Source organism: Opisthorchis viverrini (assembly GCF_000715545.1).
Source record: "Opisthorchis viverrini unplaced genomic scaffold opera_v5_118, whole genome shotgun sequence".
In the NCBI taxonomy this organism is placed as follows: Eukaryota; Metazoa; Platyhelminthes; class Trematoda; order Opisthorchiida; family Opisthorchiidae; genus Opisthorchis; species Opisthorchis viverrini.
The window spans coordinates 258,786-286,565 of NW_008751774.1; the positions used below are offsets into that span (position 1 = coordinate 258,786).

The 27,780-nt window shown below is 44.5% G+C and overlaps 3 protein-coding genes across 3 annotated transcripts; 1 reads left to right on the forward strand and 2 right to left on the reverse strand.

The window, feature by feature from the left end:
* Positions 1-967: 967 nt before the first annotated feature.
* Positions 968-5,218, reverse strand: T265_05940 (hypothetical protein; the record flags this gene model as incomplete). The annotated part of the gene is made up of 1 exon (XM_009171087.1): positions 968-5,218. The coding sequence occupies one exon, from the start codon at positions 5,216-5,218 to the stop codon at positions 968-970; it is 4,251 nt and encodes a 1,416-aa protein (XP_009169351.1).
* Positions 5,219-5,624: 406 nt separating this feature from the next.
* On the reverse strand, positions 5,625-26,809 carry T265_05941 (hypothetical protein; the record flags this gene model as incomplete). Its single annotated transcript, XM_009171088.1, has 3 exons — positions 5,625-5,753; positions 5,807-5,880; positions 26,707-26,809. 3 exons carry the CDS (start codon positions 26,807-26,809, stop codon positions 5,625-5,627), a joined length of 306 nt encoding a protein of 101 aa, XP_009169352.1.
* On the forward strand, positions 13,449-23,849 carry T265_05942 (hypothetical protein; the record flags this gene model as incomplete). Its single annotated transcript, XM_009171089.1, has 4 exons — positions 13,449-16,466; positions 16,776-22,866; positions 23,158-23,467; positions 23,603-23,849. 4 exons carry the CDS (start codon positions 13,449-13,451, stop codon positions 23,847-23,849), a joined length of 9,666 nt encoding a protein of 3,221 aa, XP_009169353.1.
* Positions 26,810-27,780: the final 971 nt, after the last annotated feature.

Below are 27,780 nucleotides of genomic sequence, written 5' to 3' on the forward strand. Positions count from 1 at the left end.
ATACTAATATAATCAAGAGCAAGACGATAAAGTGACGAGTAACACTTCTCTTCTTGATAGGAATCGGAAGTTGTGTAGTATTTATCCCCAGAGCAAATCAACATATATGGTTTTACAAGAAGTGATTTTGTTCTCACTACTCTCATTGAAATTCGGAAACTGTTGTACGTTAGACAAAGAAGCTACAGATGTATTATCTTTGCAAACAGGCCTCAAAGTGTGGTGTGTAATCCGACTGCAGAATGGTCTGTTCATGATTCTGAAGGCGATCAGATGATTTGCTCGAACACCTAAAATCGTTCTCTTATGGGATGTGGTCAGCTATAAGCATGGTCTCCCAACAACCTGGAAACAGTCTCTCTTAGGTTTGAAACCTAAGGTCACCCAGCAAATGTGAGCGGAGAAGCAGTCAATACTGGTAGTTTTTTAACGACACCAGACATGTAGGCAAATGCAACAACTATCCTACCCATTCCGTTCGCGATCTTATAAATCCTGCTCAAAGGAACGGTTTGGGCGATGTAGCTCACGACATAGGGAGTGAAACCCCGTACATTCCCAAAGAACAGAAAATACGCCTCATGAGAGAGGCGTATCATAGATGGATTCATCGAACGGTTGACAGCTACATGAAACCAAGGTTTCTGAACGATGAAATCAAGCCGCCCACATCCTAGTTTAAGCTTAGTTGTCGACTTAGACCAAAGCAATATCTGGACAGGTGAACACAATCAACCAGGACGACTAGGCACACGAAAAGCATCGTTGCAGAAAGCATTTTTAATCATGCTCAGTCCTTCTCTCGTCTAATTTAAAGCATTGAAAATAAAGCATCTAAGCAGAACTGTCAACAAGTTCGGGGGTTTTTGAAGAACCCGTGACTGAAATTGTAGACAAAGGAACCGCACCGAAAATTGTCCTGAAATGGTCTGTGAATTTCACTCCTTCAGTGTGAACAGTTCCTCAATTATTTCCTCCAAGGTGTACAACACCATAGTGTTTGTTCCCCAGCGGAATCTTTTGGCATGTGTTGTGTGCAGAACTGCCCGTGACGATTAGCAGGACCAACAAAAAATGGGCTTTTACTGGTCACCGGTACTCCTTCTTCTACATTCCACTTTCGGCTCGCAGTTGGCTTCAGATTGTGTACAATTTCGTAAGAGCGAATAACTTCGGGTGACTTCCTATCGTTTTTTACCACGCGTGACTGTTCGTTATCGACAAATTCCAGTCTGGATATTAATTTGATCGCTCGGCTCTCCTGTCCGGTCGGTAAAACTGATGCCAGTTTGTCAGCTGATTCAAATAAAATGCGGTCTAATGTCCCGTGAAGTGCCTCCTCAATTCTTTGGTCAACCGAATATAGTTCACTGGACTCGGTGTCTTCCAAACCACTTACTTCGGTGAGACAATGGTCTGACGAGAGGTGGGTCCTAGAAATGAGTAGGTTCTTATCAGTCAATGGCGATTTGCTCAAAGAATACTTTCCCTTATTGGGTGACACGGTATATCCACCAATTTCCTGTGTGCTTCGGTCTTTCAGCTTTTCCGTTTCACTTATTTCAGTTTCTTTCTCATTCGCTTTGGTTGGCCTTCTACCACCTGTTTCACGACTTGGCGCAGAACCACTTGGATGTGCAACCATGAGTCGCACCTGTTGGTAAAATGTTGGATTTTCGTTCTTGCGAACGTTTACTTTTTCGCCCGATTTTGAGTGGTATCGCTTGAACATTTTGTCTGGCTTTCTGTGATCAGGACTTAATTTCCGCGTATTTTTTGGGTTGGAAATTTGTACGTGCTCCTCACTTGGATTTGAAACTGAAAAGTAGTTTTCAACCATTTCCATCAGCTCTTGAAATTGTTCTTTATCTAAACCACCGATGCTTTGCGTTTTGTTGTTCGATTTAGGTGTGCTTCCATGGAAGTGCGAATGTGGGTTCGGTGGGGAAATTATAACAGTCGGCTGCATGTGCTTGGGTCCTGTCAGCAAAGAATTCTGATAGGGGCTTGCATTTGTAGTAGTTATTCTATCAGATGACCTTGCGCGGTCTCTTTGGAATGGCCTAGAATGTGATTGGTCACCACCTTGTTCCAAAGTGTACGCCTTTGAACCTTTGCTGTTGTACGGATCGCTACTGACTTGAGTTGCCATGATAGAGAGTGGCTCTCTCTGAAATGATGAGAACAGCTTTCGGACAAAATTTGGTCTCCGTGGAGCAGAATTCCTTGCTTCCGACCTTTCCCGTTCGATAGTTTTCGCAGTGCACGGTCTTCTAGAAGGTACACTTCGGCGGCCGCTTTGGACAAGCACTGATTGCAAGCGGTCTTTGCGTTCATTTGAGTTGTGGCATGTTGGACGTGAAATTTTCTCAAGGAGGGTTTGTTTAGTTGGTGGAGTATAAAACGGACTATCCCGGGATTTACGTGTTTCTTCCTTGCCTCGCGGATCGCCTCCGGTTTGAGCACTGGCATCCGAGTAGAGTTTCTTCATCGGAATTTTTTCTGTGGTAGAAAGTCTTACGTTTGAGTCTTCAACATCTGCGGCATTGTCTTCGTAGTTGACCGGCTGGTGAACCGTTTCTCTGATCATCACCTCAATAGGTTCATGAACACGAGTGGACGTGTAGATGAACTTTGGCTCTGTAGGTCGTTCGGCCACCTTAGGTGTTCCGGATAGGTCAGAGTGGACCTTTTTCAAGGGACTTACAATAACATCGGCCTGGAGTAGCATCTTTCCCTCACAGGTCGACTTGATAATATCAGTCAAACTTTCTGTACTACACACGTGTAGGCTTTCGGATTCCGTGGACCAGGAAGAATAATGTGACTGTCGTTTGTCCAGTGTACTTTCGCTCGTTCTAGTCTGGGTTTTGTATTTTTCCAATGGACTGGGATTTCGGAAAGTCACATCGTCTGCTAATATCAATCCAGACTTATTGCTGTACTCTTCGCTGCCAAGTAACGACGAGTATGTGGATTCACCTGATGGTGCTACAAACATTCGAAGTAGATCACTTGACCGTTCAACACGACTATTCTTCAGATCCGTGTTACCAGATCCATCCAGCCTGTTTGAACCAACCACAACCCAGCTATCACTGAAATGAGCTCTTGTTTCTGGTGGCCGAATCGCCGTTCGCGGCCAATAAGACCATGAATCTGTTCGCTGTACATATTGTGGTATGATAGCAGGATTGAGGCTTGCTTGTAAATCATCATCTGGTGAGGTCAGATATGCGTTGGTAACTATGCTGATCGGTGTTGTACAACTGTCCGTGGCACAGAAACTGCTGCATTGAGTCTGTGTGCTCCTTTCTGCAGAACTCACAACACGACTAGTGTTCCAGGTTTGGAGAGATTTCGGTTTGCTTCGCCTTGTCTGCGAACTCGCTGTCTTGACACGTGTCTGTCTCGCCTGCTTTATCAAGGTGTTCCACACTGAGCCCTCCGAAACACTGGGTGTTACACACCGACTTGTAGTCTTTCTACCATTTTCTAGTTCACGTGCAGTTTGCACACCCAGGCTGCGTGCGCGATAGGTAGGCAGTACTTGCGTTGCTATGCTAGTTGTCTTATCTATGTGCGCTCTTCTCATTTGTGGTTCCTTCACTCGACGTACTTCGGGGCGAAATGCTCGCTCAGTCGGACACTCTGATGGATTGTCCTGCTCTTCTAAACTGACCGTCAACAAATATGGATCTTGTGTGAGCATTTGTGTCCTGTTAATTGTCTCTTCATCCGGGGCATGCTTACCAGCCTCGTGAACCGCATCCAATTGCACAAGATCTGTCCTGGCGGCAACCAACTGTGTGGCTACATCATGACCAGCACGACCACTGGCAAAAGTCCCTTCAACCGAAAGCTCTTTGGAATTTCCACGTTTGACCTCACTTATTCGAATCACCCGCTTGGGTAACATTTCTGGAAGGAGAGCGATAGCCCTTGAATTAGTCTTTTCCGATGACTTTAAGTATGGGGATTTAGGATCCAAGAGATTTTCTTGAATTTGTGTGGAATTCCCGGGAACAAGGGCGTGCTTGAGGTCCATACATCCAGATGATTCTAACTCACGTCCTGATGGGCCACGTACGTTACTTAACTCACCGTCACAACGATCTGGTGAATAATCACCCTCAGTGTTCACTGGCTCATTACGGCTTTCTTTCGATCGTTTCCGTGCTTGGTTGTCGAGAGTCACCATCCGCTGCCGTTTTCCTACTTGAAACGTTTCACTTCGGTTTGTCTGGGGACTTCGTCCATCGGCCAGGCAAGGTTGCTGACTTGAGGTGCATGAACAAGGAAGTGTAGAATTTTCTTCGGGAATGGCACTCACATCCCTAGAAGTTGTTTGACCTCGATCCAGCTGAACAGCCGGCACGGAAAGCGAAAGTGAGGTTCCAGACATTCTGTCATGTTGTTCGGAGCTGCGCGTCACCTGTGACGAATTCCTTGGTAGGGCATTCGGTTCGTTAACTGAGGTGTTCTTGTTTGTATTTTTAAGAGAGGAGTGAACAAACGTGTTATGGCCTGTAGAACCCCATATAAGTGAGTGAATGTTTGGTGATTCCTGACCAGGCGTACTATGTCGGTTAAATTCTTGTTCTTCGGTATTGTTAGTTCCACGGGAATCTGGGCGAACACCATGGTTTAGACAATGATATATCTCAAATATAAGTCCATTAGAATGTTTCTTTTCAGTGCATCTCTTCAGACTCGTCACATCAAAATCATCGTCCTTTGCAGAATTTAGTTCACTGGGATTTTCATCATTTTTATTTAATCTTGGTTTATTCTCCAAAGCTTCCTTATTTATCGACGGCCCAGTTGGGCGCCTAAATGAGGGCTTCCTATCAGTTTTGTATCCTGGGATGATTGGGTGACTTTCGAAGTGTCTACTACAAGCTCTTTCATGACTGGGAACAGTATTGTTCTGGTTTGTTGTAGCTGCGTGCCAAGAGTTGGACGGAAGTATAGTCAACAGTCTATCAGGAACAGTTATCTTGACCAACCGGTTACATTGGGTCAAAGGCAATGTGTCGGTGGCAGATATGCGTAAAACTGGTCCTATAGTGTGACGAAATTTGCCAGCAGGTAACTCACACTGTGATAATGCTGCGCGAAGGCTGGCTGTGTGTGTTACTTGAAAGATCACATATTGATGTCTGCGGAGAACATAATCTACCCGGAAGTGACTAGAGTCCGAGCTCTGTTGCAGCATTGTATGCAACAGTTCCAATGAAAAACGATTAATGTATGTGCGTCATCGTATGAATACGCTGGTCTAAACATCGGTAACATCGCACTTATTGTCCATACATCTGTATAAGACTCAGCTCAACTCCGGATGGTTGCTCGCCCAAACACCTTAGCGTACATCTGTCTTACCCTTCAGCGGCTTACTGAATGCCACTGGTTTAAAGTTCTCTGGGATGCAAAAATCAATAGCTTCACGTGATTGGCGTGACCTGCGGAACGGTTGCCAAAATCTGATCAGTATGACACTCCTTTGAATACAAGTATCTCGAAAAGCGAAGTTCGTCTCAAGGCGGACATTTTTGTCTGAATATATGTGCGATCATTTTGAAATATGGACTGAAGTTTATGAGGACAGGAGTTCGCTGAACTTACGGGATTCGATAGACTTTGGCGATCATGCTATGTGTAAAAAGTGCGTTGCAAAACTGACAGTAGCTGTTTAGGCGTAGCCCAGTCTTTTTCGAAACAACGTCTGATTTTGTTGTCATATTCACGACCTGTTACAAGAGAACGAAAACAAAGTTCCACAGGTCGTTTCTTTTTGACTTACATAGTTTTCCCCGAAGTTGTCATATCGTTTTCTACACCTTTCTTCATGAGTATGCGGTGGGCATTTGCTTCGGGCTGTAGTAATATCAGATAAAACGAACTTCCAGTAGAAAGACCGGATGACGAAAAAAACTTCGAGTTAGATAGGCAACAAGGATGGGCATGCAAATGACACAAATGAGAGGGGAGCATAAATAGGAAAGAACAAATCGCGGATAGTAGGATTCGAGATAAACGGATTCGCAGCTCAAAGCATAATTCATCCCGACCCGTCGATAGTCTCACCTCACGAAACATTCATCCCGCAAAATCACACACAAAAAACGTCTTCTGTTCCGAGAAATCGATGACATTTTCTCTCTAGCGGAATGACAAACGGTGAAATTTTAAGTGTCATTGGTCCAAATCAACGGGCACGCTAATACGCACTAACCAGTAAAGCTGATGAATTCTTCTTGCCTTGAGTAGGCTTCGTATGTTAAGTTATTTATCCCAGGGAACACACCCCTAACTAGTCATGTGATCAAGTCACGGTTTTATCATGTAGTGAAAGCAATAAGGACAGGTTGTGAGGAATAATTTGCTATTTAACGCAGAAGTTGCGGGGAACTGTGGCAGTCATCTAATAACAGTACTCTCAGAAGTTTTTCCACGATACAGAAGCGCGACAAGGTGAACTTTTCGCCAGATTCGAAAGATTACCTTGGCTTAACCATCTTCCGTCAGTGTGGCCTCCGTTGTTTTCAAAGAGTTAGACTTTAGCAGTGATCCGCCGGGCTGTGTGGTTTTCTGTGTGTCTCGAAAATCCAAGAGTCAGTCTTGTTCATCTGTCTATTAATCCTGTTCGGAATATCTGTCTGCTCTGGGATTTCATTAGAATTTTTCCCATTTTCGATTCGTTTGACCGGCTTCCAACTGACCAAGATTCCATGCCGTCCTGTCCATTTTGCCTTGAATTCTGGCCACATAAGGCTTTGGTATCTGCGCGACGAACGTTTCTCTTCCCCTGAGTAAACTAGATGGTTTTACAAACTAGCTACCTATATAAATACCATGATTTGGAGGTAAATGATTACAGAATAGTTGAGATCCCAGCGAAACGATAGCTGTTGCGTCGGTAAACGAGTAGGTTTTTCTCCAGCAGATATGAGGTTGCTGTCATTTCCACTTGTACACTACCCTCCTTCGTCTCCGATCCTGTTCATTGTAGTACGGTTTTGTGCTTTGGACGAAACATTCCCAGCATCTACCGGGAAGTGTCCGCATGATGGCTATGGAGTGGCTACACACGGTCAAGCCTGCTTTTTTTACGGGTCTTGTGTCACTTGTGGAAGCTGTTCAGCTATAAAACTGGGTAGTGGTTTCGTCGGCCATTTAAGAACAGTTCACCTGTCCTGCACCTCAGGTTAGAAACCACTAACGCCGAAATAATACGTCGCCCCAATAACCGGACCGAAATCGGTTTTATCCTGTAGGTCTGGTTTTGGAGAACTGATGCTCATGTCACTCACGTTGGTCTGTTCACATTTGATAAATCAGCTGCGTCAAGCGTTGCTGACGGAGTAGTGGTAACTCGCTCGCCTCTCATGTGAGTTCGAACTCCGGTAGGATATGCACCGCTGATGAGCTTAAATATGAGCAAAGCTCGAGTTCAGTGCTTCTTTCTTCTGGCTTGAACGCATCGGAACAATTGCGCCAGGGTGGGATTCAAACAGTTGTCATACGGATTTGAATTCACAAACAGTGACTGCAGAGACTGCAGAGACTTTGTTTATATGCTGATGAGTCTTCATCTGACTCACGAAATGCTCACTCATTTATGTCCAACCATGAACCAGTCTTTCAAATGCTTACCGTCTCACCTCAGCATGGGTTTTATTTCTGTGTCCATAGTTCGTCCCGAAGGTTAGTAAACACCTAGCAACCAGCATGTGTTTGTCATGACCACCGACTGACTTGCAGAGTCACTCACCAACGATGGCTCCACTGAGTAGAACTGCCATGTTCCCATTACCAGCCAGGTTCGATTGAACCCACTTTTGACTATCCAATAAAACAAGCAACGGAACATACCTCTGTCCACATGAATTGCTGCCCAATAAAACAAGCAACGGAACGACTACTTTCAGGAACATACCTCTGTCCACATGAATTGCTGTCCAAGAAACAGAATATTCAAGCGAACGGAGTGGGTAAAATTGTCAGTTGATTTACAACGCGTGCATTTTGTCTCGAGGCTCATAAAGTTTGATTTGAATTGTACACAAATTCGAATAATCCACGACTGCTGTGAAATCGGAAAACAGCTCTAAGAGATGGATGACAAAGAAGTCAGTCTGCAGCAAGTGAACACAGACCACAGTACTGCATTTCAGAAATGGGCTCTTCTGCGTCAGGGCTCATCAACTTTTCACATTCTACCAGCCCCTTCTTTTATTCACTATCATTCTCCTCTTTAGAAGTCGCACCATATCGGGGCTTGCGTAAGGGTGCCTTGAAGTGAGCTTTTCACTACACATGTTATAAAACTATGCTGAACGAGGTGGGGTGGGCACCTGGGTGACCAGTGACACTCCCTTTGTTGTCAGATCAACCAACCTAACTGGTCCTTGCAGTGATTCATGAGTCTCGCCAATCGGTGCACAATGCGTGATGAGGACATCACGCCCCCGGGCAAATGGCACACTTTTTCCAATGTTTCGCCCCACACGAATTCAAACGGCTTCATTGTATTTTCGGTGAGTTTTGGAGATCGCGGTTGTTTAAGTCATTTACTGATAACACACCATTTCTGGTCACTATTCTCACGCTTTCCTTCACAGTTTTGTGGAGTTTTATGTCCGTTTACAACCATATATTATCTGACATTGGATTGGAATTGCAGACTGCCACTACAAGGTCTGTTCAGCACATTTTGAGACCTACCATTTAAATGATAGCTGAACAAAAAACAAAAAAACATTCTGCAGATGCCCAGCCAAGTTTCGTGTGTGTTTTATGGTATCATATCTACACTGGTTCATGAATGGCATTGTTCTAGGGTCACAATGATTCTGGAGTCACACACACACACACACACTTCCTTTTAGTGGGTAGAAGATGCGTTTACGGGCCCAGGCTTACCATTTGAAACGCGCAGAGACGCTGCACATCCTCCTTGTTTGTACTGACCTCTCTACAATGTATGACACATAATGGAAGATACCGTAAGCAGTGGAGATCCGACGAGCGAGTAGCCGATACTGTTAAAAAGACTTTCACATGATGGCACGTAGTCAGACCTGTTTAGAAATAGGCTTTGAGGTGGACAGTCTGTCAAGTAGTCAGTTCGACTTGCCTTGAAACACATTGTGGTCTTGCCACAATATCGGTTTGTTCACCGGTTTGTACCGTTTACTCCTGTTTAGGTCAACCACGCTGTCTACAGTGCATCTGCTTTCTACATAATCTCATCAAGATTGGCTGAGCTCACTTTCATGCCCAGAATCCCCCCAAAGGAGCTGTGTTGTTTCTGGCATACAGCAATCTTAAAACGAGCCAATTCACTTTCACGTTTTGGTTTTGTATTCAACCTATTAAAAAGCATGATTCTCTAAAATGAATTGAGCTTTACATTATTGAAAAGTTTCGATCGGGTTGGTCTACCTCCTTTTTAACCGCCATATCCATAGCACTATATGAGAGCGAAAATAGTGGAGTTGGATCAATTTACGACAGTGGACAATTCATGTAGTCCTTTACTGTCCATGGCGTAGCGCTGCACACTTAACACTGAAAGGATGGGGCTCTTTGCTATTCTGTTATTCGCCCACCATCTAGTGCTCACAGTTGGTTGCCTCGCCAGAACAGCTTGTGTTGGTAAACAGGACTCTAGAAAACCAAACACGTAAGGAACTGCATTGATATTATGTTTAATGGTGTCAAAATTACATGAAGTAGTGGTTGATTGCCAATTTTTTGTTCTTTACGAGGAGAACAAGTGATATGTCAATGGTTTAGCTTAGCCTTGAGAACAGGCTATCGATCCAGCTGGCTCATTACATTTACGCTGCTCAGTGAAAGTTACTGCAGACCAAGCAAATATTTGGTGTGAATTTGACTACTGACACAAGCCATATTGTGTTTACTCAGGCGAGGGCGATCAGGTTGAAACAATGAGGTTTTGAAGGAATCAATTCGTGTGAAGCACTGTTTGCATAAACCGAATTTCGATCAAGCGTTTTCCAAGATATTCTCTCGAACGTGGATTTAAAAACGAAAAATAAACCGAAAGCCAACCAGTCTCTTGTATAGAAATTCTTCCCTAAAATGTTTTTACTACAAGAACCCCCGTGTATTCCAACAAATGCCATCGAGAATGCAGTTTGGACTCAGCTCATGTCAATCATCCGTCAGATGAAATCAAGAGTTGTCTGCCAGCGTATAACTTTTAAGGACGAACAGTATCGACACGGTTGGTTTTCGTCCCAGTGACTGAGCCCAGAGTTTCTGAGGTACACTCATTTGCGAACTAATGTGTTTTTTTTCACGGAATCCAAGCTTAACTACTTGTTTGTGGCGTTCTTCAACTAAATCTGCTGCTCAGAGCCACCTCTTGTTTTAGTTAGGACTATATTCAAGATATTAGAGCAAAATGTCTAGGCGGAACACATTACTCACAAGTGAAATGGTTTCAGCAATCTTTTGAGTGGCGTGTTTCGCCCGTTCCCAGAATAGTCACAGGTGATCACCTTCATAAAAGAATGAATGGAAAATATCATTTACCATTCCAGAAAGAATAATAACTGTCTTTAAAGCACTTGTCACTGGGAACATCCATGAAAGCAGTGATCAGTGGCATCTGCTGAAAGTGTTTCTCGACTTGTACTGTATCGTTTGTCAATAGCTTGTGACCCATAAAGTGGTTAAGATTGTAAGTAGTCACACTTCCCTACGCTACATTTGGTGAAACATTTTGCTGACCAGTCGATACGGAAAATCTCCGTAACCCAAATGGTATAGTCAGATGTGAGACCCTTTAACTAAGAATAACTATGGATTCCATTCTCCCCTTATATGCTTCTGGTAATTGGGGCTAAACCCCAATTTTATACGGAGCGGTAACTCACTTTCCTGCACCGTCTCAGCGATAACCTATTCTACCTTCGTGATGTGTTACGGCTTATTCAGCTAGAGAATCGGTAAGATATAATGAATATCCATGTGTATTACGTCAACAGATGGCACATGGGGTTAGTAACTGCGTTCGGTATCTCGAAAGATGTCCTGGCTTCCTAGAAGGATGGTCGGATTAACCCGCAGTTTTCGGTTTGGATTCGCTACACCGATGACTCGATCAAGATTTGCATGAAATGGTCACATTTGCTAATGCGATGAAACGAGTGAGTAACCAGCCTTTGAAAAAACGTTGAGGCTATTGTGGAGCGCAGGGCTTTCGGCTCTGATTGCAACTCTTCCTTCAACCTTGCTACTGGAAATATTGCCAGTAGTATATCTTAAACCAAAAATCGACCAGAACGAGAGCTGCTAAGATCTGCAGCAATGGGATACGGAAGCAAGCAGCAAACCGGGATTCTCTAGCGCCTGGAAAAGCGCATGGGAGTCATTCTCATGGGACAAAAGTGAATGAATGAACGTCTACAAAGGATTTCGTTGGTTTCGTTTGCCGCGCTTTCGAATGAAAGGGCCTCAGACGTACGTAGGTTTCGTGTACGTGGGAACAAACTATTACTGCGCTATGTCGTGCTGCTTACCCACGCGAATATCTGCAAATCCAAACACTCCAAACTAGAGGACCGTTTTCATGACGTATTAACCGCTGACAAATGAGTATGCAAAGTCCATTCAGGTCAGCACTAGTTGGTATAAAAACGGAGAGTGAAAATCTCTCCTGAAAACCGGGTCGCTATAGAAGTTAAGCTAAAAACCAGTGTATTGTTCAGCAAACGTCTTGCTACAGTTTGAACGATAATTACTGCTAATTTGGTTTTGTGAAAGACTCAGCTTAAACCCAGCTGAATCCCTCTTTTGTGATGTTTCCAGGAAACTGAATGTGCTGCACCAGGCCGCCTCATGTTTCAGTCGCTACGATATTGTAGATTTCGAGATACATATATAGTCGACTGAAACATGAGGTGGCCTGGTGCAGCACATTCAGTTGCCTGAGAACATCATAAACGAGAGATTCAGCCAGGTTCAAGGTGAGTCTCGTGCAAAACCAAAGTTGTTTGCAAATGAGTGTATATTCGCTAATTTCGTTCACTTTGGTTTCAAGTAGAACATAAGGTTGACGGAAACTCGGGGACTGTGCCTGCCTAATGAGCCCCAAGAAGGGTGAAACCGGTCGTGGGCTGTCGACGAATTTTCAGCAACCTTGTGAGCAGTGCATTACGGATAATCATTGCTGTTTTCAGTAATCCTCATTTCCTGGTGCGATTATCCCGGTTAGTCCACATCACAGGATGGGAGTGACAGGTTCGATATTCAGTCCCAGTAGGGCTTAGTAGCATCTCATGGTCTTGGATACTCCAGGATTTAGAATGCTGGATGTCTTACATTTGGAAGAAATATTTTACCATTACTTAAACAAAAAAGCTTTGAACTTACCCGAATTGCCTGTCTCTCAATAAGTCGGTCCAAAATGATCACGCTCACTCGTTAACAATGCAGTCAGTGACCACTAGATACCCAGTACTGGGTCAATGTGGATCTTGTTATGATTAGGGAGCTGATTAGGTTTACACGGTTGGAGTCATGCTGATCTTTACCACAGACGATAGAACACTTATTGACTAAATCAGTAAGTAGGATTGTTCTAATTCACCATGAGCGTATTAGCTGACATGTTTGAGGATCGTGTTTCCATTATTGAGGCTAAAAGGGATAAGGCTGCACATATCCAGGAGAACCCTCTTCCTCCCACACCCTGTAAAGTAAGAATTAACCGAACTTTGAAAAAGCGCAACAAGCTCGCGTCCAACTAAAAGTTTAGTCAGCCGATATCCTCAAAAGCTTAACGAGCCTCCAACGAATATGATCCATTGGCTTTGCCTACTACATTTGACTTTTAAGGTTATTCCAAAATCAGGATGGTAGAGTCATTGGCCGGTCACTATGTACAACTTCACCCGCCAAACCTAAAGCGGTTTGTGCAACTGATTCTGCTGCAGAGGTTGCAGACATCCAAGTGAGAATGACGGTTCAACGTTATCCTTCGGAGAAATCCACCGACATTTCACATCGCGATCTTCGCTTCTGCTTGCTGGCATTTTCCTACACCTTGTTGGTTGTTCTTAGTTTAGAAAGGGACGTTAGGCAAGCTTAGAGTCGCTAATGTCTGAGTCTCTGTCTAAATGTGACGCTGAACTGAATTTGACCGTGTTCCGAATTCCCTCTGAAATTATAGTCACGTGGGCTGCTATATGGCACGCGCAACCGATCGATACACGTTGGTTGACCCTTCAAACGCAATGACGTATGTGTAGGACATAACAAGAGGTGTCGACCAATGAAGTAAGCTTGTGTTATTCCGATTCACAGACCTATTGAAACAGTTGAATAGAAAGCTGTATTACTGAAATCCTAGCCAGTGTTATGCTAGCCCACGTGACTTGGGAAAACACAATACCTAAGAAAATTGTGGAATGACTTGTCGTCACATTGTCGGAAGTTCACCATGTACTGGTCACAATCTGTTGACAGACAATCATGCTCAAATTGTGATTGACCCAGATGACATGGGACACGTCAGCAAACATTCAAAGTCAAATTTCGAACAAAGAAAAGGTACTCTGAATGAGAATACGGACGTCATAATGTTGCGTCGCATTATAGAATATTCCTTTGTACTTCCCATTGCCCCAAATGCTGTCCACAAATGGAATACAAAGCTTGAAACGGACACCTGGCTCCAACAGGTAAAGTACGAGATCCCTGACGAGGCAATAGCTTCCAATGCGGAAGGTCCAAAAGTTCAATATGAAGCCGAAATTAATTGTACTCACAGAGTGTCAAGTCAAACAGTACATCTGAAGCTTTTGAATCAACATACCTGTCTCCTTCTGACAGTTAACTTAACTCAAAGGGATATATTCTTATGGAGAAGTAACATCCAAGAAAATAAGAAAGGCACGTTGAGTAAAATGTTTCCTGAACGACCTGGATCACTTAAGGAGAGTAACAAATTCTGTGTAATCATTCGTTCAAATGTTTACGGAGCTTCAGAATTAGTATCTCATAATGGGTTTGAAGAAGATCAGGAAGAAACAGGCCTTCCGATGCTGATGCAGAGTTTACATTTACCTGAAGCTCCCGGTAAACGTGACGTCCCATCAATGATATACCCTGAGCTATCCTACAGAAATCAGAGTAACTCAGTTTCGGAGCACACAACCGATAAAAGTCAGACTAAAGTTTCCGGGCCAGTCGACGCTGAAAGAGCTATCAATATGCTTAAAAAGGTTCATGATCAGTCTTACTCAATCCCATCTTTGTCCCGATCATTGATGAAATCAAGTCATCGATCAGAATTGAATGAGAAACCAAGGTCATCTGTATATGAGAAAAAGCTAATAAACCATAGTGTTCACAAAAGCACACAGAACGGGAGCTCACAAGACCAGCGCGTACCATCTCGACCTAAAAATGGTCGGCTGACTGGGAAACGGGTTGAACAGGTTCCCGTCAACCCATCGTCTCTGCCAAAGTCCACTAGAGTGAGATCAACGCATTCGGCAAAACATGCTTCACTGTCTACAGCACACACGGCATTGCGTTCATCATTGGCTTTCTCGATCGACGACCGTCCGAAAATCCCAAAAAGCAAACGTAAAACATCGTCCGAAATCTCGTCAGCAAGTAAACTACACGAACGGAATTCCGATGACTCTGCTCACAGAAAAGAAACACCTGCGAAGGTCAATTACACAGGAAAAGGTTCAGGACAACATCTGGCAATGCCAAAACTTTCCGGTAAGGTTCTCGACATCTTTGTGAATGAAGAATCTTCTAGAATGAGTCCAGCTATGGGACCCTCGAGGAGGGACCAGTCACACTCAAGAAAGCAAAATGAGAAATCCAAATTTCGGAGCCTTCTGAACCTCTATAAGATTCGATCTGAAGCTGATGTATCTAAATGCAAAGGGAGCATTTCTAAGGCACAATGGGTTGAATATAACATGGCATGTACACCAAAAAGTCAAGTCATCGCGAGACGAGACAACAGACTGCGGCACGTGAACAAAATCCACGTGCGTTCTCAATCCTGTCAGTTTGATCGGTCTAGTGAACTGATCAGGCATGCGGTCCATGACCGTTATGACATACATATTAACCTTCCATCTACCTCTGTATGTCACTTGGAATTCGCAAGTCTCCAAGAGGGTATATTTCTTGTACTTGGATGCGTATCCATAAGAAAAACAAAAGAACACTTCAGAGAGTCAGCACAGGAAGTACACGTCTTTCAAGACGTTAAACAAGAAGACTTTCAATCAAAAGACAGAGACCCTGATCAGCCGTTGTTGGAAGGCCAGCATCACGCATCTAGCAAGCAAAGGGAAGAACCGAGTGTTTTGGCAGCTTCTACAGCTGGCGGATTTAGAGAAATTTGCGTTCCGGGTGATAGAATACTGCATGAACATGCTGTCTCATTATCAAAAGAAAACGCCTTTCACAAAACGCATTTGAACATACCTCATAAGCAACGAAAGAATTTTGTATTCGAGGAAGTAGGAACGTCACGCACTGACGACACAAACAGAACTCAAAGTTCAGGTATAGCAGAAAGGATAATAAGTAGTAGAACAATTCACAGAAACAAGCATTTCGGCTCGAGAACAACAGATTTGGCACTGCAGCTATCGCTGCATAACAGTCAACCAAGCTCCAGATTACGGCATGATAATACCACCAAGTTATCCGCGGCCAAACTGAAACGCGATATGACAACACATGGACAAAGTAGGTCTACTTGGAATGAACGTCGAAAAGCTCTGAAATCTCCAGGCGCATATTCTACCAGACAGTCAGAAATCAAACCCAGAGTAAACCAAGTTCAGAAGGCCTCACAAGCCCACCTAAAGAGAATAAGGGAAGCCAAACCAACGACTTCAAGGAGACCTACTGAACACTTCCGGCGTCACCCAAGTTTGCACCAGATGAAGGTGTCTTCAACCCACCATCAACCAATATTGCAAAGAGTCACACAGTATATGGAGTCGGAAACTGCATTGGCCCATCCACGACAGAGCATCTCGGAGAAACCTGCCTTCGCGAAACCACAGGATGAATTGATACAATCTAATCTAGAACCCGTAAAACAATCAAACCCTAACTTACTTTATGCAAATCGCAATATTTTTGCGGATTCGGACATGCCAACTTCCATTTCTATACCTCTAAGAAAGTCGAGATCGCAAATATTAAGAAGACGTAGTCAAGTAACTACCCAGGAACTTAACAGGTCAGTTCCGCCATACGAAATACGAGCTAACCCTGACACTTCTGTTGATCAGACTGTCATCGCTGAACGACAATGGGGTACGAATACAAACGTAAGGAGTCAACAAGATATTCCAAAACATACTGAGAGCGTACTTTCTATAGACGATGTTTTTCGCCTTCAGTCGGCTATGCATAGCGGAAAAACAGTCTATCCGGTTGTGGGCAATCAAGAAACGCGACCGTGGAGATCAAACTCGGATGGACAATTATTACCCACGCGTTCTGAATATAAGCTGTTTAACCGTACATTTGATTCGAAAACTACTCCAATACAAAGCGGACGCTATTCTGAAAGTTCAACGCCGGAAGCCCCTGGAAACCCGAGTGGTCAACAAAGGATACGACACCCGTCTAACAGGGAAAAGGAAGTTGCTTCTTTACCAATGGCTCCTGGAGTATGCGAAACAGATCAGGTTCATAGGCCACTCGTCGAAATCTCATGTAACTCTGATGTGTTTCCGCCCCAGATCGATGACTTGCTAGAGACAAATTTCAGACAGGATGATAAGCAATACCGAGATTTAGAGAAGACTGAACATATAAACCAAATAAGCCAAATAAGAGATTCCGATTCAACCTTATCAAGTATTAGAGCGCATAAGCTAGTAGATCCAGCGTCGCCGTCATCTCATCAGAAACAACCTGAACTCACTGATGAGCTGTCTGTAGTCGAATACAGTTTTCCACAGTGCCTGGACTTTAATAATCAGCAAAACGAGAAGCCACTGAATTATCAGTCATCAAGTGAACCCGAGATGGGTGAATCCGTCATGAAATATGTTGATCGACCAGCTAGCATAACATCTTTCAACCCTAAAGTGAGTAGAAGCAGCAGGGTATCGCACCTATCGTCGATTAGCACTAGAGACACAAATGAAGACAGGCCCAACAGCTTGGTGAGGAGTTTTCGCAGAACTTCAGACCGCTCGACTTCCACTACGTCCGGGCAATCTCTAATTGGCGACCGCTTAAGATTTGAGAAATATTCACTGGACAGACCATTCTGGGAGAATAGAAGGGATTCTAAAGAAACTGTTTTCAGTTCGGGAAAACGTCGAGAGCTTATCCAGCTAGAGCGGACATCTTTACACCACTGGACACCAAGCAAGCCCAGCGTAATTCACAAGCGCCAGGCAGAATCAGCTTCTGGAAGTTCGGTAAGAGGTGTTGGACAGTCCAGTGAAAAAGAACCACGTGTATCGAGATTGGAACGACTTGACCAGTCGATTAATCAACAACTGGCTAAGTCGCCCACGCTACATGATGGACAAGTTGAATCTGCAGACTCTAGAGATCGGAATACACAACTAGAAGTCCAACCGTACTTGGCACAGCCAAGTGAGACGACGCATTTTCGTGAAATGACCTCTATGTCCACACCACAGCCCGCTACCAGTAACCGTGTTTCTAAAACGCTGCTTGCGAGTGTGGCCTCAACTTCGAGGACTCACAACATACTGGATTTGCAAACGGAGAACAAGAGTGAAAAAATTTCCGAGAGGGACAAGAACTTCGGGCAGCAAGGGAAGCCAAAAGAGCACGCATCAACATCCAGTTACTCGAAGGGTAACAAAGTGGGCAGCGTTGACAGTTCCATCGACACTACTCACGGGGTGAGAGACAGAATAACCAAGAAGAGGTATACTCCAATGAGTAAAGACAATCAACAGAGAGTCTTTGAAATTTATGGGGTGCCACACATTGTACAGAAACGAGTGAACCGCGAACCGAAGCGAATAACTTCGGGTGAAGTATATCTGTTCAGACGGAAGCTCCCTGGTGGTAGTCGGTGGGCAAGCGAACGTGAAAGGAAAGATCAGTGGCTGGCGAATTTTGGATTTCGTTACCGAACTCCGCCTAAATCAGACGCTAGAAAAAGATATCATTATTCGTCGCCAGAGCAGTATTCTACTCCTTCACAACATAGTTTGCGTAGCAATTTGTCTTCTACGATATCAAGCAGAACAAGTGGCGAAAACACGTTCAAACTTGGGAAAGCAGACAGTGTTCACGCACTCAGTCCTACGTTCAGCACATACAGTCATTTTCCGCTAGATAGAGTTAAAGCTTATTATCGAGAAAAAGCGGGCACTAGCCCTGGATTACACAGGAAAATAAGGGAAGAAACTAAAAACAGAGGACGACTAACCTACAGGATAGGACATGTGTTACATAATCTCAGACTAATGCAACAAGGGAAAAAGAGAGCGCAGGTGGCTGGAACAGGCCGTTCAACGGAAAGTCCCAGAGTGAACCAGCGCGTTGGATTCAGAGATGGAGGCCGGTTCTCGCTCAGAAAGACAGTTTCCGACCTCGAACATTACGAAGAATATGTAAAATCGGATCCCATTTCAAAAGAACAGTATCCTTCAATCGCGAAACGATCATTTAGTTTTGTTCAACCCATTTTATCTGTTCATCAATCCTCGACCAGTTTACCCAAAACAATAGCGAAAACCAGACGTCTTACTGAAGAAGGGGGAAGTTCGGGCGCACATGTTCACAAAACATCTGAGGACAGAATTGGCTTTGATGCTTCCAAAGACAGGGATAACACTAATAAACCTTTAAAAGAAAGTAACAGCATGACAGGTGAGCAAGACTGTAAACAGATGTCCCATGAAATAGATGAACATTTCCATGGTCCACTAAATCGACGAAGCCATCAGTTAAGAGGTCCAATGATGGTAAACGCACAACAGATTGGAAAAGAACAACTGACAGATCACCCACGAAGTGGCAAGCATCAAGAAGACATCGTAATGGACCACTACGTTTCTGATTTGACACTTAAAGATTTGGTACTGTTTTCTGAACAAGACTCACTCACCTCAGGCCTAAAGAAACAAGACTATTCTCCTACTGAACGGATTTCCGTTACATCACCAGCACGTTCTATTACTGAATTGTCGTACGGTTCTCTGAATCTGCCACCTGAATACACGTCAGAGCACCATGTTGCCGCAGCAATAGGGCAGAAAAGTAGTGAGTACAACACAACTAAAAATCTTTCGATTTCCATACAAAGAGAAGGAACGGGCTACCAGAGAGAAAGCAGTGAGAATCGTGAAATAACCGCGGAAATATCCCACGAGAATGCCACAGTAAAAGCTGTGAGCACCAAAGATATGTTAGAATATCCCAAACAAGAACCAGGGAAAGATTATGCAAAGCGACGAATTCCGAGCGACCAATTAGAAGGCGAGACGGGAGGCATAAACAGGACACCAAGCAGACAGAGAGGAAGAGAAAAAACCAGTACCGGAGAGCTCGAAAAGTACAAGGACCAACCAGAAGAGAAATCAAGTGTGGTAGATAAGGACAAACCAACTGCATCCGCACAGCGCATGACATCCGAAACACCGCTGCCAGATCGGGTTACTGGACAACCCACGTCTAGTGATTTATCAAGCAGGTCGGAGCATCCTGACAACCGACTAGACGATGGGGCTATTGCTCCTGGACAGAGAAGCGACGCTAAAGCGCGCGAAATATTCATGTATTATCCTGAAGAGCAGTCTCGGCCTCTTGCAAATAGCATTGCACATCGATTGGATGAGAATCCCGCACAAGCCTTATCACGTCTTGAAACAGCCACCATAATCGCACCAAGTGCTGGAGAACAGGGTGTGATGGGAACACTTGAAGATGAGATGGGAGCTCCAATTTCCCCATATGACATTGGGGAGCCTGACGCTCATCCATCCAGACCTATGGTAATGGGGTCATTTGAAGGGGAGAGAGCTGTCTCGGATTCATTCAAATCCACGGTCCCAGAAGACAAGCATCCTCGTTTGGCAGACCGTGTCAAACCAACTGCATCCGCACAACGCTTGACATCCGAAACACCGCTGCCAGATCGGGTTACTGGACAACCCACGTCTAGTGATTTACCAAGCAGGTCGGAGCATCCTGACAACCGACTAGACGATGGGGCTATTGCTCCTGGACAGAGAAGCGACGCTAAAGCGCGCGAAATATTCATGTATTATCCTGAAGAGCAGTCTCGGCCTCTTGCAAATAGCATTGCACATCGATTGGATGAGAATCCCGCACAAGCCTTATCACGTCTTGAAACAGCCACCATAATCGCACCAAGTGCTGGAGAACAGGGTGTGATGGGAACACTTGAAGATGAGATGGGAGCTCCAATTTCCCCATATGACATTGGGGAGCCTGACGCTCATCCATCCAGACCTATGGTAATGGGGTCATTTGAAGGGGAGAGAGCTGTCTCGGATTCATTCAAATCCACGGTCCCAGAAGACAAGCATCCTCGTTTGGCAGACCGTGTCAAACCAACTGCATCCGCACAGCGCATGACATCCGAAACACCGCTGCCAGATCGGGTTACTGGACAACCCACGTCTAGTGATGCCCAAAGCACTTCTCCGCACCATGGAAACTCAGTCGACCGTGTCTCTGCGGTCTTCTCTGCTTCTTGGAATATCGGAAAATATGCTGCCTATGGGATCAGAGTTACGAGGCGTTGCTTGGATGATATATGTGTTCCAGTAGTCGTTGATCCCCAGGGTGTTAGCCTCTGTGTATTCAAACTAATGAATTTACCGGATGCAGCGGACGTTTTGGAGGAATATGAACCCACATTATTTGACGAAAATAGCCCCCTGGTTATTACAGACAGTGGTATATCTGAATCCATCGCTGTTTCAAATGGATTTGTTCTGTTGTGTCAGGACGTGAATAGTGTAGTTTTGAGCGAGATTAATGAACCGATTCTTGGGTATATATTTGTGCCTTCACAAAGTCACATGTTTGACGAAGAGGAATCTAAATCCGGAGTTGACAGGATAACTTCAAAGGACATTCTTTTCACTCCTCGTGTTTCTGTTGATCCACAAGTAATCGATTCTCATTCTTGTGTCCCAGACCTACAGGGACGATTTACTGATTTCGAAAAGTCTGTTCCATCATTTCCAAAGCATCAACTAGATTCCGCGAAGTTTAATCAGGGTCCACTCTGTCAATCGGCTCTACAGGATGACAAGAATGTAGCCTTGTTTCCGCAGCAATCCCTACTACCAGAGGCGAGATTTCGCACAGAAAAATTTCCAAGTGAACCACTATCCTTAGACAATTTGCTGCACGACCGTACTCGTGACACATTATATTTGCCCACATCTGAATATAATTTATTAATTGAACAAATGCCAAATGAATCAAGTGGTCTCGAAAAAGATTCAAAAGCAGATCACCACGGTCTTCAAGACTCTTCATTTGTCTCAGCGGATGCAGCTACTTTTTACGCTGACGTGAAGGCGAATCACGGAACGGATGTACTCCATGGATTGAGTGTGGACGCACAAGTACAATCTGTATCATTGCCGTTGCCAAACGAACACCATTTCATTCGGACAGAACAGACGAATTTATCACCTAGTGAACTGGATGGGTTCAAAGTGCCTCCCCAAAAGCCCAACGGAGTAGAAACACTGAGAACTGGTAAAATTCTGGGAGAGAAACGTGCGGTGGACCAGATTGAAATGTCAAACCAAGCAAAATCACAGACTGACTCATCTTGTCAGGCTGCTCCACCTACAGCTGACCAATTAGCATACCCCGCCTCAAATATTTTTACTTCGTCCACCGGCATAGTGTCTTCTTCGATGCATTCCGTGTCACCAGATCACACCACAAACTCTCCACAAGCGCTACCATCTATAAACAACCCATCTTCTCAGTTGACCGATGTTTATTTGGCTTTTCTTTGCCTACCTACTGCGTGCGCTTTAATTTTTGAACAGTTCATGGGGGAATCGGCCTACAACACCATACAGTTTGAACCCATTCTACTGACTCCGCTCTTCAATGTTCCTACACTATCAGGTCAGTTGCAATTGTTGATGGCTTATCCATTTGATATTCAGCCCGTTCACTCGGGATTCCCATTTGATTTACTATACGAAGTTGTTCCAGTTGAAACGACTTACGGTACCACATGGAGACAGGAAACATTTGGACCTCAGACTATCGGAAAAAGTATGCCAGGTGACTTTATCCATCATGATCTTTCCGAGCAAATAAGCTTGGTGCCTGAGAAAGTTGCTACAGCTAACGAAGTGGGGGTGGATGGTTCTGTGGAAGATCCTAAAAGAGATAAAGCAATGGAGGATGAGATTAGTTCACAGGTCAAAAAGACTTCCTGTGCAACAGCCTGCCATCCACAGTGCTCGCTGTCTTCCTGTCCATTAACGCCACATCACGAGAGGTTTATCGGGAGTTTGAATAACCTTCCGGACAGTCGTGCTATAGACGAGACAAGCTCTGTCTTCGAGGCAGTAAAAGAAACATCCTTGGTGTCACACTCAAAATCAAGATCAGTAGTCCAAGCAACTCATGAACGAATCCCAACCTCCGTCTTTGCAATGAAGCCAGGGCCGACCATAAACCAGCAAGACCTGTTGTCATTGGCAGCGGTTGACCGTTTCCATTCGGATATTTCAACGGCTGCTGGCGTAATTCGAGAAGTTCACTCTAACATGGGTACTGATCAAAACTGTGGGAGAAACCTGCACATTGATTCGGCAGCCACTGGCGGTAGGTTGTCAGTTGCTCCGTGCGGCTTCAGTGTTGATTTCAAGAAACCTTTAGCCTCCACCGCCTCCTGCTTACTTACGCCCAATGCATGTTGCAACCGCTGTGATACCCAAGCAATTTCAGCCTGTGTGCTTAGCGATACGACCGTGCAGCCAGTGTGCTGTCATCCTAGGACATCAAGTACGCGTGACAAAGTCCCTTTGAATGTCAAAGTGGAATCAGTTGCTCAGCGTAGAAGGCAGCCGATTTGCAGCTGCGGCCGGTGTTCGAAGTCGATGTGTTTCTGTTCAGATGTGCGTCAAGAAATGTCTGTCACCAAAACCGGAAAACATCAGCTGAATAACCTGAAACATCAGTGTACTGAGAAGGCTGCTGACTCCCTAGTTGCTTTTGATGTGACCAGTCATCCATCAGAGACACTCCTTTCTGATCCAGGCACGAAATTTCCAAGTGACGTCAATGGGAGAGATGTTTTTGTGCAGGTGCTCAAGCCCTCAAAACAGCCTACAGAAGTAGAGGATGCCAAAATTAAGATCACAACTGTAATCCAGTTTGGGGACCACGAATATGATCAAACTGGACGGTTACTTAATGCGCCCGGGTGTGTGCCTTGTAGAGGGAAGTGCAGACGAAAAAAATATTGTTCAGGGCAAAGCGACCATGGTTTTCAGCGATGTTTTCAGTGTTGTAAACCTAGGTTCCGTCCGTGTCATCTTTACTCTTGTCCCTTCTTTAGACACAGAGGGGCATCATCCGAAATGCACATAGCTGCACCAGCAAACGAGCTGTTTAAGATGAATGAACCTATGGGTCCTACAGCAGTCATACTGACACGGAAGACAGAGTGCCACTCACTGTCTCGGCGCAGACATCCGGAATGCAGACGAGCATTGAACTCCTACTGTTGCCCTTTGGCGGCTGCCCCGGTTACTTCGCATTTGAACGGATACCGATTCCGCGCTGCCCCGGTCCTTCGCATTTGAACGGATACCGATTCCGCGATTGTCGAGTGAAGAGTCTATGCTGTTGCTGTCGTGGATATGAGTGTGAGCAAAGAACTGGCTTCGGACATATATCTAGAAGGGCTTAGTAATACCTGTCTGTTCTGCTACAACCCTGAGAACTACTCATCAATGACTCATGAGATATTTTACTATTTTCCTCTATTTAATTTTAGGGGTTTCACCCTCATTTATGGAGGAATATCACCCTGGCTTTCCCTTCTGTCATCACATCAACCAGGTTGCTTTTTCGAAAACACTAAGTTTGTCTTTCAAAATGACGTCTCTGTTGCTCATCGCATTCACCCATGCCACTCAAAACGGTCGGGTTTTTCAAAGTTGCTTTCTAAGCAGTTTCATTTTTTGAGAGTGTTGTTACTCTCCTTCAAATATACTACTTGCAACCAGTGAGTATGTTTATCAGTATGGTTAGTGGGCATGAGAACCTGGGAATCTGTGCCCAATGCACTTTGTTGTGGTGACCACTCACAAGGTTGTTGAAAACATTTCGACACGATTTGACCTTCTTGGGATTCTGAAGGTAGAGACACACTGCTCGAGCTTCCGTCAACCTTATACTTTACTTGAATTCAAAGTGCAAAAAATTTTCGAACTATCCTCACCTGTACACCCCTTTGTTTTCAACAGGGGACCCAACTGAAATCATCCCAAGCTCCCGTTTCAGCGAGTCACCGATAACACAGTGACGGGTGACTTTAGGCTGATTGGTATTGGGTTGAAATGCTTACTAAGGGCTGACTCGTTGTGTTTTAGCTCAAAAACTGCTCTGTTATTGATCCTAATCAACGCATTTCCAAATGTGATATACATTGGCGTGTTTGGTGTATACGGGTCCCCTAGGTGGGAGTACATAGTGAGCGGATGAACAGATGGTAAGAAACGGGGCTTCTCCTCCGAACTAAAGCATGGAAATCTTTCAGCAATGGCATCGTCCCATAATATTGGCTTTGAATGGACGTATGTCCAAACAATGAACTGAAGACAAGGGGATAGTTCCCTTTTCCGAACTCTGAGCTTACACCAGGAAGTCGTAATCATCACCCTGGTGGTAGATTTCTGCACAGTTACATTAAATATTTCTGTAGAACTTTTTCGCTTTAAACTTCTTGCAATCCAAAGACTTTGGTCGAGGTCACTCAGTTGCTTTGAGCACTATGCCTCAGCGGTGTTTCATGAAGCGAACCCATCAATACATTGAGTCTATCTTTTTTTCCGAACAGCTGCAATGAGGTCTTGCTTTCACACTTGCAGAAAAGAACAAACCTTAGCCTTGAAATAGCCCTATATTCTCCGAGAGCTAATGTCTCGGCGCGGCAAAGGGCTTATCATGCTGCTAGGTTCCAGTGCCAATTCGAGTGCGAGGGCTAACCAGAGTCACTGTGTCAGGTCCTAATCAAGAGAGAGAGAGAGAGAGTGGTGTAAATATCGACAACGTATTTTATTCCCAGATGGGAGAATATGCTCTCTCTGACCTCAAGGTGCTGAATTCAAAGTCGATGGTGAACCAAATGATTCGGTTGGTGCCGCGGTGTCGATTTCAACAGATGCACAAGAAGAATCTACGTGTAGTGGAAGATGTTGCTTCTGACATTCACAACTCATTCACTATTACTTCAAGTAGTCTGTTTGCAGGAAGACCTCCGGTACTCGCTTGTCTCACCAACAGTCCCGTCACTTTCACTAAACTATTATTCCCGTTTCGTGCCATACAGTACATACGGTATAGTATTCTCCCCGAGCATCAAAACCAAACTATATATGCCAGACTGAATGGCCACCTAGCGGCTCTAAATGACCATTTGTTAGATCCAAATGTTCATGCCGTCTGGATCGAACTCAATATTAATCCAAACGTCTACCAGATTTGAGCTCTTGAACCATTTCCTGCTATTCGCATTCCATAAAATGGGGTATCATTTGATCATGAAGTTGCCTGAACCTTCTCTGTGAGCTGGAAATGTCAGTCAGTGTGAAGTGACTTTGGCCTGTACAAAATGCCCCACTCCGATTGACAGTATTTTTCTCGCGTATCTTCTAATGCAAATGCTTGGTATGACCATACCAGGTGATGAACGGAGCTCCACAAAACGTCCTCAACTTTCAGGTTACAACTAATGTTACGAATACCGACCACATCGTAATCAGTGTCCCACAAAATGCAACTGATTGCATCCAAAAGAAATTGCGTAACCCCGATTATGCAAATCTGACTTCTGCACGAAGATAAGCGGGACAGGGTAACCGCGACTAAGGCAAAAACTGGATGTGGCTAGCAAGGTTACGGTGAACATTATTTTGCGGGTTCACATCAGATCAGTACGATTTACAGTTTAACATAACCGGGATAAGATTCTAGAAGCGGTAAGGATGCGCTCTAACGAATTCTGTCTTGACGCTTAGGCACTTTAACGGAGAAGCGAAAAGGGACATTACATGGGCGCACACAAAACAGAGCCACGTGTGTGTATCATCGTGGAGCCCGTCGCAGGCCTGTTCTAGCATTTTTGCTGAACAGTAGTTAGGCTTATTAATTTAGCTAGGAGAAGGACCTTGAAATATCAAGGGTTTCTCAGAAATTTCGTATTTTTTCCAATTCGACTTGAATTACAATCACATCAAACCTAACCTTCCTCCAGCTGACTGAACATACATGCCAGTTTGCTTACCGAAAATAAAATTCTATGTTGCGTGTTGCAGCATATTTCTTGCATTCTGTTTCTTTAGCAGGCGACAGAAATGTCTAGGCTATCCGTCCATTATTCCCAGCTCATACGAAAGCCTTTGGCAGTACCAGTCAAGATATGTTATTGCAACTTACTACCGAGGAACGTCATGATCAATGCTTGATCAAGCTTGTATATGATTGGGTTGACAACCGAGCCCAGTTTACGTGTTTGGATAACCTGAATTTTCCTCATCATTGCCCAAATAAAAAGGTGTTTTACAATGCTGTATTCTTTTCCTGTGCTCTTTTGGCTTTGTCTGCCCAGAATTTACCTGTTTTTGAATCTTTTTACCAGTGTAAATATGCTGATTTCATTGTGACTGGCTGTGACTACCGCGGTTCGGAAGCCCTAACAGGACTGCAGACAGGATTGAACGGAATTTGTTGGCTATTCCCGAGGAAGCTTTTTCTTTCTTGTAAGTTCAACATCCCAAGGCCTCATGTGGAACGTAATCAAGGTTTGATGCGTTTTTGTGTGTAAGTTGCTTCTTTTGGACCATGCTTGTGTTGGCTTACCGGTTTACACTTAGAAATGACATTCGATACGAGTCTGCATGCTTGCAATTCAACTCTCGGGGTGCATGAAGCTTCTTCCGAAAAAAAGAACTTTCCTGAGGTTGAATGACCAAACAGATGAGTTGTCTCAATAAGGCGACAGTTTCATCTTTGCTCACACCATAAGGAGGCCTATGCAGTGCCGTCCACTGTTTATCGAACCTACTACCGTTTTTGTACAGATTCACAGCACTCACACAATTCATATTCACACAACACCCAATGCTGTCTATATTTAATAGAGATTTCATCTTGTAAGTGAAACCAATCTATGCTGAAAAGCCTGGACGGACCAGCCGACAACCAAAAAGTGCCCTCTGATTCCTCATAACATCCCAGATGCCTTTTTGTCACACATGCAAATTCCTTTACAGGTAATGTGCTTGCATGTAAACAGAAACAATGGTTGATTCCCGTTCCGGATTCACTGTGTTCTCCCTGCTGTATACTTCGACGGCGATTCAGTACAAATCAGCACTGTTGGGACTCGTCCGTGCCAGTTGAAGGATTCCTCGGTGCTGCAGTAGCTGTCTTTGCAATGAGACCCATAGGGGTAATGTTGCATCGTGGGTGGCCGTTTATTGGTTACGCCTTCACTGAGCCTGCCAGCCC